Here is a 17,571-nt window from a genome sequence, read left to right as displayed (position 1 = left end):
ACGTTTGCAACATATCGCTCTTTCTCACTCATTATCATTGACTCGAGTGAAATAGCACATTTACATGAGTATTGAAAAGGAAAGAATATGTTTCACGTCAAATATTTTCCCTAGTGCATTCGCTCTATATGTTTTTTACAATTCTTTTTGAGTAAATCGACACATGCAAGATACTTTGCGAAATACATTACTAAGTAGCTAGTAAAAAAAAATACTACAGATAAGCATTAAGCAGCCAAAAAATCACGTTGTATTTGTAACAATATTAATTGTAAATCGACGTATATTTCTGAACATAGTTTATAGAATAGATTTGAAAGTTCACCTACCTGCTGCTCGTAAGGTTTTATTTTTAAACTGTACTTCATTAGATATTTGATTTTTTTAAAGTTTCCGATTGCGTGCCGAGTATATTGCCAAGCTATACTTAACGGGTTGCCAAAAGTAGCTAACGTCCTTTTTGTTTTTGCCTGCATATGACATACGTCAAATATTTTACTTCGCGCCCTTTTTGAAGAACTCTCAAATAGATTTTCACACGACAATTTGCTTTTTCAGTAGCAGTAAGACAAGGTGAGAGTCGGAAGAGTTGATCGCGAACCAGAATCCCGGGTTTTATTTGAATATTTATTTTACATGCAGGGGTGGAAACCGGTCAAAATTATAACTTATTTTTATTAAATTGTTTAAAACCATAGTCCACATTCTAGTCTGACTGAAATTCTTCTAGATATTTAGAGATCTTTAAAAATTACAAAAAAAAAAACTGTGTCTGAACGAGGAAAAACGGTAATGAGTGACAGAGACGGGAGGTTTATATCCGAACCATCGGTTGTCCATTCTGCAATCCAAAATGGATTAACTTTAGCGGAATTGACGTAACCTATGTTTTTCAATGGTGACTCTTATCGGCAACTGCTGTTGAGATACGATAATTTGTCGTGATAGTAGAATCAGGAAGAATACAGCCAAGAATAAGGAAATCAATTGAGTAGTTAAGTTAATAAATGAATTGAATTGTTTTTTAGAATAGAAGTGGACTGAATTTATTCAAAATAAAAATTAGTTTCATATCCAATATGGCGGCGTTTTTTTAATCAAATTTTTTTGATCGCCCGGGATTGTGTGGTCCGAGATTTAATTCTTTGGAACGTTATATCAACCGGCCTCAATAAAATTAAAGAAAAGTATTTATAATTTTAATGACTGTTGACAACTTATTGCAGATAAAATCTGAAATATTTTTGACTTAAATCCGAATCCTGGTGTCCGACAGGATGGAGAATATGAAAAGGCCGGGAAAAATATGACAAGGTCAGAGTTTTTAGTTTCCACCCCTGTTTTTTAAATATATTTTTTATTTTATTTTTTAATTTGTGGTAGTCCGATGTACCTAAGTACGGTTTAGTTAGGTAGTTTTCCCTTATCCACGAGATCAGCTTATATTTAAACGAATTTATCAGTAGTGTTGTTGGTACATAGAAAATTTTCCTTGGGAGGTACGGAACCCTATAAAAACGTATTCGCAGTAGATTGAAATTGTTTTCTACAATTAAAGAAATATATATTTGTTTTAGCTATTGTTTTAGTTTTTTCTTATTAGTATTTTTAACGTTTTTTATTTAATAATAGTTTAATTAACTATAATCCTATACAAAATCGTGAAAAATACGACGACGCGACGACTTACTCATATATGTATATGTGTGGACTCATTTCTTGTAAAGTTTTGTTTATTTTTTTTTGCTCTAAATGGTGTTAATACAGGCAGCCTTTTTGGGCATTCATGAGCAAGTACATACTTTATTTATACGACGTTCTTACGATTCATTACATTTTTCAAATTTTTATAAAGACGTTCGAATTTAGACTTTAAAAAATTTTCAGACTTTATAAAATAATTAACCTATAATGGGGTAATGTTAATTTTATTAATATGTGATTTTATAAACGATAATACAAAAGAAAATTGAAGTATGAACGATGACGGACGATAACGCTCGTAAGAACGACCCTTATACGAGTACGTATACTTCAGAACAATAAAGATTTATGCCGTCTAGCAGCGGTTGTGCCTTTAGGCGATTTAATAAAATCTGGCACCTAAAATCTAAACCTTACAACGCGTTAAAAGCTAATAATCTGAATTTAATGACTTTTCCTTACTGGATGTCTATTTTTTTTGCAAATTTTTATTCGTATCGGAAATTGGTAGTCAATATAACATTGGACTTGAGACCAATGTCGATTGTGTGTGGCTTCAGCTGGCCTCCCTTTTGAATGGAGCGCGCGTCATGTGTTTCTTAGGGCTGGTGCACGATAGAGGAGTTTGCGCTACGGATAATAGGCGTAAAATCTTTATCTCAATTATCTCTTAATCTTGATGTAACTTCTCTTTTCACACTTTCTTTTATTGGGAAATCCTCAGAAGCGGCGGTCCACAGCGTGTGTTTTGTACACAATGTGTATTATTGTATTGTTATTATCTCTTAATCTTGATGTAACTTCTCATTTCACACTTTCTTTTATTGGGAAATGCGTAAAACGTTTTATAAAAACATGTAAATTTTTGAACAGAATCGCCTACACAAAAATATTGTTTCTGTACACATTATTGCTCCCAATCGCAATCGCCATCTTGTGACACACAAATAATCGCATACACACTAGTAAATGAAATAGTACACCAGTGTGCATGTTTTCTCACGATGTTTCCGTTGACCGGAAGCAAGTGGAACATTTGTTTTTTATTGTACCTAGTTCCAATCGTGGCAACCATCCTCTATTGTTGACTGTCAGCTGTTATAGCTGTCCCTCAGTACGACATCCACACGGGAGGACATGGAGTCTATTCAAGGGCGGATCCACACCGCGCATTATGAACTTGCCCTAAAAAAGTACATGGTATACGTCACGCCATTCAATACGTAATAAAGCCATGAGTAAACAATCAATGGTAATGAGAAGGCGATCGCTATATTACAGTTTTTATTTGGCTAGCTATATCCCGTTCGTTTCATTTTTGGAACGGTTTATTTTCCGAGCAGAAAGGTATCCTACGTCTAAAGGTCTTGCTCCGTACTTCGAAGTACATACATGCGCAATATTTCAAGATAATCGCTTGAGTAGATGAAGCGTGAAGAAGTAACAAATAAATACACAAAAGAACTCACTTTCGCATTTATAATTTATAGATTGAAAACTATGCACATTACACATTATGTAATTTGTTTTTTTTTTTCTGTTATTTTCTGCAGTTAAATAATTTTAAAACGTCATCATCTTTTGTCTAAAAGGCTGTCTGTCATGTAGGACTGAAAATTAAAATTTAAAATTGTCTCTGGTATATTGTCGTCTCGCACTCAGGGTTCCGTACCGTAATGTATTTATTACGTTTGAACATATAGATTATTCCACCCATACTAATTGAAATCTCTGTGGTCTAGGAGCGAGTTGTGTGAATGTGAAATGGAGGGAGAAGGTTCAAGTCCCAGGTGAATTAATATTTGCAATATTTTTCTTAATATTATTGTTTTATTTAGTATTACACGTATATATTTATTATATTAGAAAATAATATATAATTGGTAAATATAAGTGCGAGTCGGACTCGCATATGTAGGGTTCCGTACCGCCACCGTACCGGCATTTCCAATTTGACACTATTTTGATACAGACCTAGTTAGGATATTACACATGATTGAGTTGAAATAGATAGATACGCCTGAAAATGTACCTATTAAAATTGTATGTTTATGTTTATATTATTTGTCAAAAACGTTTGAATTTAAAACAATTTACCTAACTAGTACTCAATAATTTATTTCTCCACAAAATATATGCAGAATAAGTTCATATAATTCCAATCAATTCCAAATCCAAATTCAAATGAAATTCCAAAGTATATAATTCCATAAACATAAATCGGTTTCCATTGTCATTCAAGATTGGAAAAATAAATTTTACAATACAAGTAATGTATTTCGCGTACATACATAATATATCAGTATACGTACAAATAATTTGACGACCTCGGTGGCGCAGTGGTAAAGTGCTTGCCACTGAACCGACAGGTCCCGGGTTCGTCCCCGGTCACGTCATGATGGAAAATGATCTTTTTCTGATTGGCCCGGGTTTTGGATGTTTATCTATTTATTTATTTGTTATATAATATAGTATCGTTGAGTTTGTATCCCATAACACAAGTCTCCAATTTACTTTGAGGCTAGCTCAATCTGTGTGATTTGTCCTAATATATTTATTTATATATTTATTTTTTTAACTATTATAATTACTTCGAATTATAGTGCAATGTGATATCAACAATGTTCAATGAATCTGAATATCTTAAAAATAAAATAAACTGTAACTAAATATTAATTTATTTTCTGTAATACATTAGTATATTACATATTTTTGTTTCTAATTTGGATAAATAAATAGGCGCACAAACATAACAAATAGGTATATAAAACTCTTGCGTTACTGAGTGAGTCACTGACTGACTGACAACGCACAGCCGAAACTACTGAAATTTGGTGTTTAGGTTCCAGTGTGCACTAAGTAGGGATTTCCTGAAATTCCCACGTGAAACGGTTTTTTACTCACATACGAAATTGTAGCTTTCCTTTTCCTCTTCTTGCTTCGAGTTTTTCTTCAATCAGATATTTCACAAAGTTGTCGTGTCGTATAAGGTGGCCAAACATCTTTCCCCTTCTTGTCTCTATAATTGAATTAGATGGAAAATGCTCCACCGACAAGAACAAAGTTCTTAAATTAATTGATGATAATGACGAAGTTGTGGGCCAAACCTAGTTCTGTATAACGAAACTGCCTGCAATAAATAGTACAATTTTGGCAAGTTGTAATGCGGGGCCATGGTCGTAGCGGTGAACTATTTTTATTGGGCCGATTGTCTGACGAAAATAAAACTTGATTGTATTATGATTGAATTGCTCTAGTAGATGCTTACTACAATTTCATTGGCAACTGTTCACTGAAACGTGTATCTTTGTACTTACCTATCAGGGATGTTAAGGAGCTTCGTAAACTTACCGAAACTATCGGATATGCGATTTAAAAAGATATACGAATAAGGTTAGGTACTTGGCTTTCAACCAGGTGGCTCGGGTTCGATTCCCGGTACGGGAAATCTCTTTATCGACAACAAGAGGACTTTTAACCCTTAAATAAGAAGATGATCAAATTTTACATTTTTACAATTTTACACCGTAAACAAATCATCGGATCTTATTACGGCATTTAGACTCCGCTTCTATCCGAAATTATCCGCAACTTGTATACCGATAATAATTTATGAGACACGTATTGCATAATGAATTATACGACTTATTTAGACGTTGCCAAAATGTAACTTTTGTGACAAAGTAATGTAAAAGTAAATTATTTATGTAAAAGTAAATTTTACTTTTCTACATTACAAATTGTAAATTTTACTTTTTACATTAAGTTACATTCTGGCAAGATAACACTCAAAATCTACTAAATAGTAGAAAGTAGGACATAGTAACATTATGTACAGTTTAATTGTACTGGTATACCTACGAAATGATGATCTATAAATGAAAAAAAAATGTATTTAGCTTATGAAATTCATCAAAAATTCAATATACATAACCAAAAGTGACAAATAATTCGAAATAATTACATTTCCGTATCCGAATCAGATTCCAATATCCGTAACCGAAATTAAAATACCTACTGAAACGAAGATACACTTACTTCTATTAATAAAGACTATGAGAATCAAAGGCGTAAAAGTCAGTATGAGAATCAAAGGTGTACATATACTGATCGGCCTTTGATTGTAATCGACTCAATCGGTATGTATCAATATTCACATCTTATATATTTTCCTAACAAATTTTCGGCTATTCACTTCTGTAGATTTGTGAATATCTGATAAATAAAAAATATTTAGGTACACCTCGTTCGCACTGGCGTAAAAAAAAACTCGAGATGTTGACGCTTTTTTATTTACTTTCGACATAAGTGACATTCGATATTTAAATTACCAACGTAACGTGATGTGTTCTAAATTCAATACAAATTTCTTCATTATCACTCCTCTGGCTCACGGATCCCACGGTGAATCTTGGCCTCCGAAATGAGCAACCGTCGTAGTCGTCTATGGATTGTGGATATGATTTTACGCTATGGACGGACAATTTCCAATTCACGCAGATCAAGTCTCCTCAGCGATAAAAATTATCTCATTAATAATGCTTTGCGGAAATACGAATACATAGATAGTTAGACTTATTCGAAAGCATTTTTGACGCGCGACGAAATTACGCCCATGGGAACGAGGGGTATCGTGTTATTTAAATAATCAGTATAAAGCGCAAAAGATATATGACTAATTTTTTTCAACGAAAGTACCGTACGCTGCCAAACATATGATTTCAGATGTGACCTAAAAACGTCAACTAACGTTAGACGATTCGGAGACGGAAGATGCGAAGACAATATCGCTAAGGCACCATTCGGAATTGATTTCTGTGTCTGCAATAATTTGGTTCATATTGCATTAATAAATAGACGAAAGAAGACGGTACTTGACTTTAGTGTGCCATTCAAATTGATTTCTATTTCTGTAAGAATTGAGTTCATATTGCAAAATTGTAAATGGCTGAGCCCGCGGCCGCTCCTCTAATATTAGAGCAGTGAAAGTGGTTTTATTTTTGTCAGTTATTAAAACTAGATTCGGAACATGTTAATTAGGTTCGCGAATAATCTTGAGGCCTAGAATTGATTTTATTAGGGTTGTGCTTCAGTGGCCAAATGCTTACTTACTTCATAAGTCTCATTTTTAGCGAATTGCTGTGAACCAGACAGGTTTTTTCAAAATGTCCTACCGTTTTCCTTCCCATTTAGATCGTCTACTAAATATACCTTCTTATCAAAAGTATTAAATGGTATGTAATTAATATTTAATTAGATTCTAATTATAATCTTAATGAATTAACGATAATCAATTTAAAATAGATAAATTAACGATAATTAATTTAAAATAGATTAAAAAATATTGTTCTCTTCGCTGTGTAGGTCAAAATTATAATTACTATCAATAATGCATGACGCTATTCAAACTATATGTAGTTTGCCAAATGTATCAGAATTTACACCCATTAATAAATATGACTCAACTGGTCAATGACTTTGCTATTTGGCACTATAATACACATTTTCACTTTTTGAATCAACTCATAGGCATAGCCACATGGATAGGTCTTTATATACGTTTCCTTGCCATTAAAATTTTAAGGTTACTTTTTTTTATTCATCTTAGGTGATACACTTCACTTATTGACGTCGAAATTGACTTCACCGCAGTATTTTCTCGAGGAAGACGTCTATTGAAAAATTTGGGCGGCAACGCTTTTTTATCTCCCGCCAAAACCGCTCGTCCGAACAAGGCCTAATACTTTACCCCAGACTTTACAGCTTATTTTATTGGATAGTAAACATTATCTACCAAAATGTTCGGTGTCGTTAGTACCTAGTAATGAACGATAATCATGTTTACTTTGATGTTTCCCAAACGATATGACATCAAACAATCGCTTTCCCATCGACTCGAATAGCAAATGTATCGACACACCCACTATTGACTTAATCGATATTTGTTATTATGTTGTAACTTATCGATCCTTATTGTCAAAACAAAACGAAACTATAGGAATGCCTTTCATTAGAAAGAAAACGACCGTGCGAAGTGGAGTATGAAATGTAGGAAAGCAGATCCTCAGTTCCGATGCTTAGTAGCTGAGGAAGAAGCCGAAGATACGCTCAGATGAGAGAGAGAGAGCAATGCTTTTTATTACTTCGGCGAACGATTGATCGTTTTGTATATAGAAGAGATACAGACGTATTGGAAGAAAGTAAATGTCAAACTTAGCTAAAGACAAATACGAAACACCAAGTTGTGCCCCCAAGCAGCAGTGATTGCATTGTTGTCTTTCGGTTTGAAGGATGAGAGTGACAGTGTAATTACATGGTACTGTGGCAAAAAATCCTAGACCAGAAAGTAGGTAACGCGCGTGTAACCCTGGTGTTGCCTGGTGGGCCCAATGCCTGTTTGCCTGTTTGGTAGTATAAAAAAAGCCTAGTTATAGCCATCGAAGAGCGGCTGCACCTAGGTATAATCGGCTAAATCTAGATTTAGTAACACTTCTGGGTTTAAGCCTAAGGTATATAGATCTAACAAGGGTGTGGGATGACGTACGTATTGTATCTACTGAAAGTGTTAATTCTGCATCCTCAGCGCCTCCACTTCCTCATGCGGGGATAGAAACGAGGAGGGCCAACTGAAGCAGTACCACGTCGAGCAAAAGTTCGCCGACCGCCGGTACAAGGTCACCAGCGCCAGGACATACTTCTACCTAAACGAGGCTTCCTGTGAGAAAAATATGGAAGCGTTCCTGAGGAGTATCGACGCTGTGGCGGGTGTGTAACTTCTTTGTGCTTATACTGTCCTGGTACTCGTAGGATTTCGTGGCGGGTGCGTATCTTCTTTATTTTTATGCTGTCCGCTGGTACTCGTGAGATTATTTTAGCAACGTTAATCTGAATCTCTTCGAGAAGAACCTCTTCATATTCATTCCTCCCTGGTATATTCTGACCACGATAAGAGAAAATCCTTACTTATATTATAGTTCAAATTATTATATTGCACTGGAATCTATTACTATATGAATGCAGCGGTAGTGAGACTCTCTTTAGCTAATTCATAGAAATTAATGATCTTGCATCTTATGAAGCTACGTCTGCCGCATTTCCTAATAAAAGATAAATCTGAGATTTGTTTGTCTTTTTTCCAGGTATAACCAAGAGCACGGGACTTATGGCCGTCAAACTTACTGCCCTGGGCAGGCCACAACTTTTGGTGAGTACTATATACATATAACAATAATTGCTCCAAGGGATCAATCTCCAAGGGAGAATTTCCTATAATGCCAAAGGTCTTGTTTTATTAGCGGTTCACTGCATGGACAGGATTCTTGATAGCATAACATCTCTTTGACGAAAATAAAAGCGTGTGTCAAAATGACATGTTTGTCAAAAATCTAATTGTCTTCCAGCTCCAACTCTCCGAGGTGATAATGAAGGCCCGGAGCTACATGCAGCAGATCGGCGGCGGCACAGGCAACGTCCTCACGCACCACAAGACCATCGAGGACTTCCAGCGGTACTTCGGAGACCATAAAAACAAGCCCGAGGTCCAGGAGTTCGTGAATAAGATCACGTCTGATAAGCAGGGGTGAGTGGATTTTTATTAAATAATTGATTTTTATAAATAATAATTTGATAAATATGACGGAAAAAGTAACATTTAGGATTTAAAGTGACATGACAAAATAATGAATAAGATCGCCGCCTCGCTGCTTCGTCGCGCCGCCATTCGCTAACGGATCAAAATTTTATGCTACAACTGCAGTGCCTTAATATCAAACATATGTGAAGAACGAAGTGTAACGAAGCAGTGAGGCTGAGAGAACTTCTACAAAACGTACGAGAAACAGTACGCTGAAATTAGTAAATGCTTATCGGTTATAGGCAGTGTTACATATATACATTGTGTGAAATATTTCACAAATGATGCCTGAGCATTGGACGAGCATCATAGTGTAGGAGACACAATCAATTAAAATTTATGAAATAAATAAAATTTAAAATAACTACCTACTTCGATTTCCATAAATATGCGTGTATTTTATAGCTTTTTATAGCTTTATTAGTACGCAAAGATAAAGAAAGAAAAGCTAATTCTGCACACACAAAAAAAGATAAGTAATTCGAAGCATTTTAGACCAAACAAGACCGTTTGAGGTGCTTTACTTTCCATTGAAGCGTGAAATGTATAAAAGTTTACGCTATTGAGCAAAAAAAAAATCATAAACGTAAACTTTACTTTATAATCTAAATCTAAAAATCTAATTTTTGGCGGCTAACATCCAATCATAATGTCAAACATTACGAGAATAGTAAGTTAAAAATAATTGAAAGACTTGCGTGAAGTTTTTTTTGCCAATCCAATCGATCAATTTGTGCGTATGTTCTTCTAAACATAGTGGTGAATAATAAAAGTTTATTTATATTTTACAAGTCTTCCAGTCTATAGGAACCTGTGTTACAGGTAGGAATAGGTCCCTACTTCCGGATCACATTAATGAATGAATGAAAAAGAATGAAAATATGAAAATATTACAAACCGCTTTCTTAAAACAAATTAAACACGATTAATGTTAAACACAGTCATTAATCATTGATTATAAGATCCAAGACAATCTAAAACAGTAATTTAACGGGTACATAGCTCTCTCTCAAACATTAACCTTCAGCAAAAAACTGTATAGCCCTTGGACTAGCCATAGAGCGCGGGCTTAGAATAGTTTCGGCATTGTTCACTATTGGCACCGCACCAACGGTTGCTTGTGACGTCACGTCTTCTAATCACTATGTCGTGTGTAAGCCAATGCTTTTGGTGCCAAAAAACCTTTTTTACTAAAACGCAGCTATTTTCAACATGACAATATGAAGTCTGCCCTTTGCTCTTGCACGTGGGAACATTGCTAAGGGCATATGTGTATATGTCTGCGTTTAATAAGACAGCGATGAAATTTTGGTTTTGACAGTAAATTGATCAGAGAGAGCAAGGAAAATCTTTTTGGCTGATGGACTAATCTCTCAAAATTATAAAATGGACCATTCAAATTAAAGTAATGTGGATTTTCTATCCACAATGTGACTTAATTTTCACGTATAAGATTTGATTTTGAATTGAATATGATTGAGTTTCAGTTAGAATGTGGTAATATTTCAGCATGGTGCATATTTTCCCTTGGGACCGGTCAGTGACGCCATCTTTCTTCATCAGTTGTAAGCCTCGCGTATCATGTAACATGGCTAAAGTTGGTTGCTAGTCATATATATATATTTGTAGTGTTTTAAGTCGGCTATATATCATCGCCGAACAGTTACGAAAATTGGCGGATTCGCAATACATTGCTGGTTTTTCATTCCGTTAAAAGCTCTCATACAATTAATTTGGATTGATGTGTTTATCGAGTATACATCATTATACCGACAATAGTGTCTAAACATTTCATAGCATCGTTGATCATGTCATTATAATAGACGGGTTTGAAGTTTGTCCTGTATCTATATCCCTTGTTCGCACGGGCGTAAAAACGCTCCCGCCGACGTATTTTTATCGCTTATGTCTCACGTGACATTGTACTGTCTAATATGAATAGCGCTCAAAATTTATTCTAACGCATTTTAACGTCTTTACTCTGATGTTAGAAGTTTTGTTAAATATAGTATGTGTTACTGACGTTGCCGTACTATCGATATTAACAATCGATAGTTTCAATCGAATATATTGGAAGATATTATGTGAGTTGATTTGCTTGTAACAGAAATACAATAATGTGTCTTTTTAAATGTCATAATGTGATATTGGTATAAGATTTTTTTCGTCTTTTTATTAACTAAAATGCTGTAATAGGATTCACATGTATTTGAATAACAAATAAATAAAATAAATTAATAAAGTCCATTCGCATTATCTTATAAAATGTTTCATCCTGATATAAAGCCGCTGAAGTCTGAAGTATATTCTGAATCATTTAAGAAGCCGATTCTGAACTTGAGGCCGTTTTCCACTCGACCAACTCTTGGTGCTATCTCTTTCTCCACTTAGATGAAAAAGGTTAGACAAAGACTTTGATAAGACGGATACTAATACTGTCCTTTCTTGCGAACGCTATTCTTATCGAAAATGATAGGTACTTGTTGTAAATAATCCGTTTGAAGAATAACAAATTAATTATAATATATCGCATATGTAAATACTGTTTATCTTATAGGGTAACGACATTAATATCGAAGGTGATATGATGTTTTGTATTGTCTGTTGTTATTAAACACAAAAATACAAATTGTAATACAAAAAGGCGGACTTAGTTTAGATAAGTACATAAACGAGGTCCTAATAAAAAAAAATAAAAAGAAAATCATAACATACCTATTATAATATTTTAGTTTTAGAGATAAATTTTGTAATAGCAAGGTGACAAAGGAATGTCTCAGCTTCTGTTTTCCTCAACGTTAATTTGTTTGAGATTACGCTGATTTTCAGACACCACTATCCCTGAGATGTTGTGCAGGAATTAATGCAAAAAAAAAATGTTACAAAAGCCTAGACTTATTGACTAATATGCCTTATAAAAATATACATTTTAGGTGATATTTCTTAAACTATAACATTACTTCAGCGGCTTGATTGTCTTAACATTGCCATTATTTTTTTATGAATAAGACAGTGCTAAACAGAAATCTTATTCTGATGGCGCCTAATGTCAATTTTTGTCCATCCAGCATTGTGCACCTGTTCCCGTGGTCCAACATCCTGGACAAGGACATGAATCTGTCGGACTCGTTCCGCGTGCCGGACCCCAAGACGGGGCAGATGAGGAGGCTCATCTCGCAGATCTCGCCCAAGGAGGAGGAGATGTTCAGGAACATGCTGCGTCGGCTCAACCACATCATTCAGGTATAACATGTCACTTTTGTTAACTTACGATCTGTCAATTTCTGAAATGTCATTTTCTGAATTCTCTTTTTTGAAATTTTGATCGCCACTTTTGTCTTTTGTCACATTTACCTTTTTTTTTTTGACACGTTCACGTTGACTTGTTACTTTTTTTTTTAACTTATATTTACTAAAATAAAATTAAATACAATTCAAATGCACCCAATAGTCACACAGATAACAATAAAAGATTGTGTCAAAAATTAAATTTTTGTAAAGAAAATAATATAGAAGTAATGGCTGTTCCAGGTGGCGAATGAAAAAGACGTGAGGATAATGATCGACGCCGAGCAGACTTACTTCCAGCCGGCCATCTCCAGGATCTGTCTCGAGATGATGAGGAGGTACAACAAGGTGAGGTACTCGTAACTTCCCGCTGAGAAGATCGCAGGGAACTGTTGTAGCGACATCTACCGCGTCACAAGTACAACGCCGCAGATACGAAAGCAGACCAAACGCAACGAATGTACAAGCCACACATGATCCACAACTATACGGACAGATGGCGCTACGGTCGACTCACGACAGGAAGAGCGTGTCGCTCAGTCGTTCTTAGTGTTGCCGAACAATAGTTTGACTATCGGCAGTTGACCTCGGAAATCATCTATAATATCGATATTTCTATCGATAGTGTCGACAGCTTAGTTTGGTGCAATAGTACCAGTATACTACAATATTATGGTAACGAAGCTATCGATACGATCGATAGTATTGACACTATTGATAGTATCGATAAATCCATCAATATTGCTTTTACTCGACTATCGATAGTCTATCGATCGACTATCGATAGTGGACTATTGAGCGGCAACACAAGTCGTTCTCCATTGCGACGACGCAGTACGTTTGTTCAGTTTCAGAATATTTTCATCTGATTATTAGTTTCATAATAGTTCACGCAAATGCGTGAACATTGCGTAGTTAGTTTGAGTGCGTTTATTTACCGCAATGAAAAACCAGCAATGTAAACCGAATCAGCCAAAGTTTGGCTGATTCGGTGGCGCAGTGAGCAGTAAAGTGCCTGCCTCTGCATCGGGTTCGATCCCCGGTCGGGTCATGATGGAAAATGATCTTTTCCTGATTGCCCCGGGTCTTGGATGTTTATCTTTATATGTATATGTTATAAAATATAGTATCGTTGAGTTATTATCCCATAACACAAGTCTAGAGCTTACTTTGGGGCTAGCTCCATCTGTGTGATTTGTCCTAATATATTTATATTTTGGCGAACTGTTCTACTATGTACAGACATAGTATGTATTGCCGGCTCCATACTGTCGTCGAACAGTTATGTTATCAGATACAGAGCGCGCTGTGAAACGTGCGTAAACTTAGATTTAAAAGTAAAATATGTATTTCGTCTCTCACAGGACAAATTCCTAGTGTTCAACACGTACCAGACGTACCTGAAGAACACGTACAACGAGATCGTGACCGACCTCGAGCAGGCGCAGCGACAGAACTTCTACTGGGGCGCCAAGTGCGTGCGCGGCGCTTACATCGAACAGGTTACTCACGTTGTGTTAGAGTTAAAGATATAATAGAGAGAGACAGGGAGAGAAAGAAAGTAGGAAAGAAAGATAAAATAACGTAAGAAAACAAAAAGCTTAATTCTTGGCGTTGACAAAGCAGTCAAACTTGGTCACAAGATATATAAGACGTGATTTGTAATTAGTTTTATTTTCCATAAGTTATGCAGTCCGCATCTACAATATAATATAGTAGGAAGATAGAGAGAGAGAGAGAGAGGTAAAAAGAAAGAGAGAACGACAGAAAGAAAAGCTTAATTCTTGTATGACTTGTTCACATACACAGTGTGTTTGGTACTCTTTCATGTGAAATCTACTGGACGGATTGTTATTAAATTTTAGTACACGGGTAGAATTTAACCTGTAATAATTACACATGGGGTACTTTTTATCCCGAAATTCCCACACGAATATTATATATATTATATATTGTATATTGTATATTGTCCGGGGCGCAGCTAAAAAGGAATAAAAATATTACGTGTTCGTCAAAATTTTTTATATTTTTAGGAACGCGCCCGCGCCGCGGCGATGGGCTACGAGGACCCCACGTGTGAAAATGTTGACGCCACCACTGCGTCCTTCCACAAGTGTCTCAAGGAGATCCTCAGCAGGGCCAAGGTATCCATAGAATCTATGTGAAAGTCTGTTTGTCTGTCTGTCACGCTATCACTGCTAAACCGCTGGACCAAATTGTGATTAGGGAAGTTACGTGACGTGTTATTTAAGTGTATTACCCTTTTTCACAAGTTTTATACAAAAATGTTAATTTTGCCACAAGGTTTTATTATCGCCAGAGAGATCATTTTGTATTCAACGCGTGACTTAAAAAATCATGTTCGTGTTGTAAACCGTTTAGGAGTTCCAACGTCGGGAGCCGATCCTGGGTCACGAGTAATCAGATCATGCTAATTGAATGTCATAGAAACTGAGGTACCTACGTGGTATATTTCATCTCTGTAGGATAAACGGAAGTCAGTATTTAACTTCACGATTTGATTGCAGACAAATTTGGGACAGGTGAAACGAAAAAAAAATCAATTAAGTGGTGTATGGGAGGGGAAAGTTTGTGTGAAAAACACGATTATTTCTGCCGTGTTGCGGCATCAGTTTTCGCATTCTGTTCAAACATTTTATCTTTTATCCCGAAATTTAAGTTAGGTGCACGGTAGTGCATTAGGCCATGGTCAGCGCTAACGCACGTTGTGAAATATGTAAAAGACACAGCCAATTTTTCAAAATTTTGAAGTAGGTATATGGCACCGCGATTCGGGAGAAACGCTCGGTAGATTAAACGGGGTTACTGGTATCAAACGCAAAACCTCCTGAAGACTACTTGGGTACATCAAAGCACAACTTTTATTCTGACTTTTCGTGATTCGGTAGTTTTTTTTTTCATACATAAAAAAAATGCAAATATTTAATAGCCGAGCAACACTAGACACTACAGTAGCGTTATGTAGCGGAATCGAACATAGTTTACGTTTTATAGAAACGACATTAAAACTAAAAAGGAAAATTTCTGTATTTATTACATTTAGACAAAAGTCGTAGAACAAAAGATGTTAGTCTGTATGTACCTTATGCGCCTTTTGAAGGTTACGCATTAGATACCAGTAACCCTGTATATAGATATTTATTAATAATTATTATTTTAACAACTTTATTGCTGTTGTTCCAATTTCCAATACAAAACGACGGCAATAAAGATCTAAGTCTCAGTAATAAATAAATATATTAGGACAAATCACACAGATTGAGCTAGCGAAGTAAGTTCTATACTTGTGTTATGGGATACCAACTCAACGATACTATATTTTATAACATATACATATATAGATAAACATCCAAGACCCGGGCCAATCAGAAAAAGATAATTTTCCATCATGACCCGACCGTGGATGGAACCCGGGACCTCTCGGTTCAGAGGCAAGCACTTTACCACTGCGCCACCGAGGTCGTCAAAGTAATATGACATATGTTTATCCTCGGTCAGACTGGCCCGCAGCAAGGGCGGGTGGGCATCATGGTCGCGTCGCACAACGAGGACACGGTGCGGTACGCGATCCGGCTGATGCAGGAGCACGACATCAAGCCCGACGACAAGGTGGTCTGCTTCGGCCAGCTGCTGGGCATGTGCGACCACATCACCTTCCCGCTCGGTCAGTGCTGCTTTATTTATACATTCATTCATTCATTCATTCATTCATTCATTCATTCATTCATTTATTAATTTATTTATATTTAGAAAGACTTACAGCTAAAATATTATGATTAGCTTACTGGACTATGGTTAAAAAGGATCGAGACCGATTGGTGGCTTTCGAAATGCGGTGTTGGTGACGAATGAAGAAAATAAACTGGACAGAAAAAAAGACAAATGCAGAAGTATTAGACCTAGTAAAGGAAAAAAGGACGTTGTTAAAAGTTATAGCGTTGAGACGTGAAAATGGGTGGCCACCTTGTGCGACGTGATGATCTAATTAAAATGGTTGCCTGTAAAGTCGGTTTTACGGGCGAAGATTTTACGTGACAACGTCTTTTTACGCGCGCGGCAGACCGATCATAGTTGAGTGGGAGAGAGACGCAAGGCATTCGGCGGGCCTCTCTCTCGTTCGGTGACTCATCGTAACGTTACCGGGCGTTACACTTTTTCATAAGTGACTCCCAGCCGCAACCTAATTTAAGACGTTGTCACGTCAAAAACATAATAGAAGGTAAAATAGACGCGAAAAGAGGAAAAGGAAAGCCAAGAAGGGCTTATATGGACCAAATAAAGGAGACAGCAAGATTGATGTCGTAGAGGGAGGTCGAAACAATGGATCAGGATAGAAAGAGATGAAAGGAACTCCACCGACAAGAACAAATAAATAAATTCAAATTCAAATTAAAATAAAAACAGAAGAAATGTCGAAAGAAACTCATTTGAACAGTGTTGGTCCCTATCATGCCAAAAGGCCTTACCATTATTGTTTCTTACAATGTTTTTTTTTAAATAATAATATATAAAAGTACATAATGTACTTCGTCAAAAAGTATATCAAAACAGGTTATAATTGTAATCCGAGTGCTAGTGATATCGATGTGAATATAAAAAAGAAGTTAAAAACAGGAAGCCAATTAAAAGTCTCCACAGATAGAAGAGAAGTAAGAAATTGAAAACATCAAGCGTGTGAACATGAAAAACAATAGCCAGAAGTTATGTGGCACTGGATACACATAACATTGTGTTTGTTTCGTATTTGAAATTAGTGGCGCCTTCTGCCGTGATATCGAGGCAAGTTATGTCTCTTCAGAAACCAACACACTGTTACTGTTATATTGAGTAACTGCATTTCTTCTCAGCAGTGGTCGTTCCGGAATGCCAATAGTTTGTACATATACATACATTTGTTTCACATGGGGGCAGGCAATAGCCTAGAA

The 17,571-nt window shown here is 36.0% G+C and overlaps 1 protein-coding gene across 1 annotated transcript in view; it reads left to right on the top strand.

Moving 5' to 3' along the window:
• The window catches only part of slgA (sluggish A), a 29,819-nt gene that overhangs the window by 9,597 nt on the left and 2,651 nt on the right, over positions 1-17,571 (top strand). The window contains exons 4-11 of the mRNA XM_053761358.2: positions 8,288-8,469; positions 8,844-8,908; positions 9,105-9,283; positions 12,406-12,580; positions 12,869-12,973; positions 13,990-14,127; positions 14,659-14,769; positions 16,145-16,310. Coding sequence (XP_053617333.1) covers positions 8,288-8,469; positions 8,844-8,908; positions 9,105-9,283; positions 12,406-12,580; positions 12,869-12,973; positions 13,990-14,127; positions 14,659-14,769; positions 16,145-16,310 — 1,121 coding nt within the window. The remainder of the gene's footprint in view (positions 1-8,287; positions 8,470-8,843; positions 8,909-9,104; positions 9,284-12,405; positions 12,581-12,868; positions 12,974-13,989; positions 14,128-14,658; positions 14,770-16,144; positions 16,311-17,571) is intronic.

The sequence above is a fragment of the Plodia interpunctella genome, chromosome 21 (assembly GCF_027563975.2).
Source record: "Plodia interpunctella isolate USDA-ARS_2022_Savannah chromosome 21, ilPloInte3.2, whole genome shotgun sequence".
Taxonomy (NCBI): Eukaryota; Metazoa; Arthropoda; class Insecta; order Lepidoptera; family Pyralidae; genus Plodia; species Plodia interpunctella.
This window is presented reverse-complemented; position numbering and strand designations above follow the sequence as displayed.